Source organism: Anolis sagrei, chromosome 2, assembly GCF_037176765.1.
Source record: "Anolis sagrei isolate rAnoSag1 chromosome 2, rAnoSag1.mat, whole genome shotgun sequence".
Taxonomy (NCBI): Eukaryota; Metazoa; Chordata; class Lepidosauria; order Squamata; family Dactyloidae; genus Anolis; species Anolis sagrei.
Genome location: NC_090022.1, coordinates 130,122,592 through 130,127,254, shown reverse-complemented (window position 1 = coordinate 130,127,254; position 4,663 = coordinate 130,122,592). Strand labels below are relative to the sequence as shown.

The following is a 4,663-nucleotide window of genomic DNA, read 5'->3' as shown; positions in this document are numbered from 1 at the left end:
ATCCCTCCCGAGCCACTGACGCGCCTCCTCATGTGATCCGCTGGGAGGGCGGGGCGCGGAGGCGGAGGCGGGCGACCCCTTTCCACGTCTCGGCGGCGCCTGGGAAAGAAAGGGAGAGAGGGAAGGAGGAGGGAGGGCGTGCCATGGCTGCTCCTCGGCGGAGCTGCTCGGCGCTGCGTCTCCTCCTCCTCCTCTCCTGGGGTCTCTGCTGTGCCAAGAAGGAGGGCTCCTCCAACCGTGCTCGCAACGTCCTGCTCATCGTCGGTGAGCTAAAGGAAGGAAGGAAGGAGGGAGGCCTTTAGGGAGGCAGACCCTGCCTTTGCCTTTGAGGAGGGAATGGGAAGGGGAGGTTGCATCTCTGCACTCTATAACTCAGGTATGGGCAAGCTTCGGCCCTCCAGGTGTTTTGGACTTCAACTCCCACAATTCCGGTAGGCTGTTAGGAATTGTGGGAGTTGAAGTCCAAAACACCTGGAGGGCCGAAGCTTGCCTAAGCCTGGTGTAAATGCACCTCTTGTCATTGGTACTCTGGGATACCAGTTCCTATCAATTCCTTGCAGTAGTATGACAGGTAAAGGTAAAGGTTTTCCCCCTGACATTAAGTCTAATTGTGTTTGACCCTAGGGGGTTGGTGCTCATCTCCATTTCTAAGCCAAAGAGCCGGCTTTGTCCGCAGACACCTCCAAGGTCAAGTGGCCAGCATGACTTGATGGAATGCCCTTACCTGGAACTCATTGCCCGGTGAGATTAGGCAAGCCCCCACCTCAGCAACCTTTAAGAAGGATCTCAAAACCTAGCTCTTCCGTTGCGCTTTTGGAGAGTAACCATACACCCCCTTTAGTTGCTCCCCCTCAATGTTTCTCCCTATAGCACACCTCCCTCTGCCTGCCAGAAGGCCTATCTCTTCGACCCCATTTTTACGAGCTTCTCCCTCACAAATAATCTGCGCCACTCCTATCTCACCCTGAGTGTTTAGCATTTTATCTTGTACACGTGGCCCGCTCTTTGTCATTGTTCTCTAGATCCGTGCCCCAGGATCTAGAGCAGTGGTTCTCAACCTGTGGGTCCCCAGATGTTTTGGCCTTCAACTCCCAGAATTCTTAACAGCTGGTAAACTGGCCAGGATTTCTGGTTGTAGGCCGAAACACTGGGGACCCACTGGCTGAGAACCACTGATCTAGAGATTCCTAGAGAGAACACTCAGTAGACTGGCTGGGATTTCTGGGAGTCTCGTATTATTTTATATTGTTTATTGTATTCTCATGTTTTATTTACTTTATTGTGTTGATTGTTTTGTACTCTGGTTTTATTTTATTGTAATGCATTGTTGGGCTTGGCCTCTTGTAAACCGAGTCCCAGATGTTTTGGCCTCCCCCTGTTGGGGAGATGGTGGCGGGTATAAATAAAGATTATTATTATTATTATTATTATTATTATTACCTTTCAGCTGGAGAGGTACTTATATAGATCTACTCACATTTGCATGTTTTCAGATTGCTATGTTGGCAGAACCTGGGGCTAACAGCAGGAGCTCACCCTGCTCCCCGGATTTGAACCGTCAACCTTTCGGTCAGTAAGTTCAGCAGCTCAGCAGTTTAACCCGCTGTGCTCACCAGGAGTCCCTAGTGTTTTGGCAAAACATGCAAATACTGTCTAGTGAACAACAGCCCATGTCTGTACCTTCCAGCATTAATGGCTTTGGTCTGTGGAGCCATCATTGTGTGAAATTAGCCTGACTTCCCACTCCTTTTGTCTTGCAAGTTTTTAGTTCCTGTTGTCTCCTGCTAGTTGAGTTAATGGAACCTCTGTGCCTCTTGGAACTATTTGGTGACTCAGAGTCACCGCCTGCCTTTTCAGCTTCCTTGGAACTTGGAAGAGGCAGTGCAGCTTATGTAACTATTTCCAAGTTGCAGCTAGAATGTATTCTATATTATACTGTATATCCTATATTTCCTACAGCAGCAGTTCTCATCGTGAGGGTTGCGACCCATGGAGGGGTCAAATGGGCATTTCAGAGGGGTTGTGAACTCCTTTGGCAGAGAAGGCTGAAAATCTCTCCAGTGGTGCATTGGCGAGTGTAAGAGGGTGGCTGTGCCTCACAAGGCTGGAGAGCGGCCTTCAATGGTCCCTTCAAGGCAGGAGGGTCACCACAACATGTGGAACTATATTTAGGGGTCACGGCATTAGAAAGGTTGAGAACCACTGTCCTACAGCAACACACAGGCTCTTCCCTGCCCCATTTGATCCTCATAAACTAAACTGTGAGAACAAAATCTGACTACTGCGGTAGTATTAAAAAAACCCTCTAAAATCAGGACAGTGAATAACAAACAACACTCAGAAAACAGGGGAATTCCAGACAGGAAACAATCAGGGCCAGCTATGTAACACCTCCCAATAACAGATTCCACTAAGCAGAAAGCAACCAGGCTTTGAAGCTGCAATTCTAATCAAAGTGGCCAATTGCAACATTCACACTTGCCTAAAGCAGTTCTTCTCTCACCCTGGGCAGTCCACAGATATATAAACTCCACTTGCCTAGTTTCCAACAGACCTCACAACCTCTGAGGATGCCTGCCATAGATGTGGGTGAGAATGTATCTGGAACATGGCCATGTAGCCTGGAAAACACACAGCAACACAGTGGTTCCAGCCATGAAAGCTTTCAACAGCACATAAAACTGTGAGATATGGCGAGGAAGAAAGAGGCTGATCCAAAGTTACCCATTGACATTTTATGGCTCAATGAGGACTGGATGCCCCAAGTCATGGTTTAGCATTCTCCTGAGTATTTATTCAAACATACAACAAAAATGCAGACTTGCAAAATAAGAAAAGACCAAAAAAATTAAGGGTACTGTTCCATTATCTTGACAGAGGCCACCAGTGGGTGCTAGAGAGAGAGAAGGATAGTCCATTTTATAGGGAGGAGGATGAGGAGTAAAACTATTTCCTGCTGTTTTCCTGTTATTCCTCCCACCCATGTCCTTGTCATGGAAGTAACCATTTAAGAAATGGGAAGAAGGTGAGACAGCCAGCAAAAACAGGTGAAATGGTTTTCCTCCTTCTACTCCCCCTCCCAGAAAATGAACTATTATTCTCTCTATAGCGTCCCCTGGTGGCCTCCACCCAAATAATGGAACTGTACCAAATTAAGAATGCAAAGAAAAGCAAAGGAAAAAAACTACTATATTAAAAGAAAGAGAAACAAGAACAATTTTTCATCTAGATAAATAAAAATGTAATTGTCATTCGTGGGATTAACATAACTAAAAAACCGCTGGATGAATTGACACCAAATTTGGACACGATACACGTATCTGGCCAACGAGTGACCATCACTCATAAAAACATTGAAAAACACAGCAGAAGAGACTTTAAAAGCCAAAAAAAAAATACAACACATGCGCAAAATCACATATACACAAACACATATATACACAGATATATACACAAAAAACACATATATACAGACTGGGCCACAGCAACATTTGGCAGGGGTTGGCTAGTTATACATAAGACTAAACTACAACAGCTAGCATCCTAATAGTTGTGCCACACCAGCTCTTAGGCAGGATACAATTACAGTCATCACATACACGGTTTTGAGTTTTGCAGGTTTGTTTACTGTTTATTCACAGTTTTGATTTAACATGTTCCCCCTACATCCTCCAGTGTGACTCTATAGTCAGTTTTCATAAGTCATGCTGGAGGATCTAGAGCAGTGGTTCTCAATCTGTGGGTCCCCAGATGTTTTGGCTTTCAAAACAGAAATATTAACAGCTGGTAAACTGGCTGGGATTTCTGGGAGTTGTAGGCCAAAACATCTGGGAATCCATAGGCTGAGAACCACTGATCTAGAGATTCCTAGAGAGAACACCCAGTAAACTGACTGGGATTTCTGGGAGTTGAAGTCCAAAACACCTGGAGGGACAAAGTTTGCCCATGCCTGAGTCATCTAATGCAATTTGATGGTTAGATTTTAGTTGTCTCCTGACCTTTCTTCTCCGTGGCAGCGGATGATGGTGGCTTTGAGAGCGGAGTGTACAACAACACAGCCATTAAAACCCCACACTTGGACGCCTTAGCCCAGCGCAGTTTGATCTTCCGAAATGCCTTCACCTCCGTCAGTAGCTGTTCTCCCAGCCGGGCCAGCATCCTGACAGGCCTGCCCCAGGTAACGCTTGCTAGATGAGAAAGTAGCAGTGCTGGGAAACCATGTGGTTCCTCTCTGTGACTTTACTTCCTGCCCATTGAACGCAGTATCCTGTGCATGTTAATAATGGTTTCTCTTTCTTCACAGCACCAAAATGGCATGTATGGGTTGCACCAGGATGTGCATCACTTCAACTCCTTTGATAGCGTGCAGAGCCTCCCGCTGCTACTCAGCAAGGCAGGGATTCGGACTGGTAAGATGATGATTGAAAAGAGTAAACTTCTTCCAAGATACCCACCCTTATTTAGAATAGAATTCAAAATATCCTTCTCTTCTGAGTTGACAGAGATCCCACATGCTTTGAAGAATACTCATATTCCTAAAGTAATGTTTAATGAAACATGGTCCCTTTCCTTTCCAATCAAATATTGTCATTCTTATTAAGAAATACTTATTTTGAAATTCTACTCAGCAAAAGTATGGTAGCTGGGACCCTACACTATTTGT

The 4,663-nt window shown here is 45.7% G+C and overlaps 1 protein-coding gene across 1 annotated transcript in view; it reads left to right on the top strand.

Annotated features, from left to right (window-relative positions):
* Positions 1-61: 61 nt before the first annotated feature.
* Positions 62-4,663, top strand: part of SGSH (N-sulfoglucosamine sulfohydrolase) — a 12,786-nt gene continuing 8,184 nt past the window's right edge. The window contains exons 1-3 of the mRNA XM_060764323.2: positions 62-264; positions 4,017-4,177; positions 4,304-4,409. Coding sequence (XP_060620306.2) covers positions 144-264; positions 4,017-4,177; positions 4,304-4,409 — 388 coding nt within the window. The 5' untranslated portion in view covers positions 62-143. The remainder of the gene's footprint in view (positions 265-4,016; positions 4,178-4,303; positions 4,410-4,663) is intronic.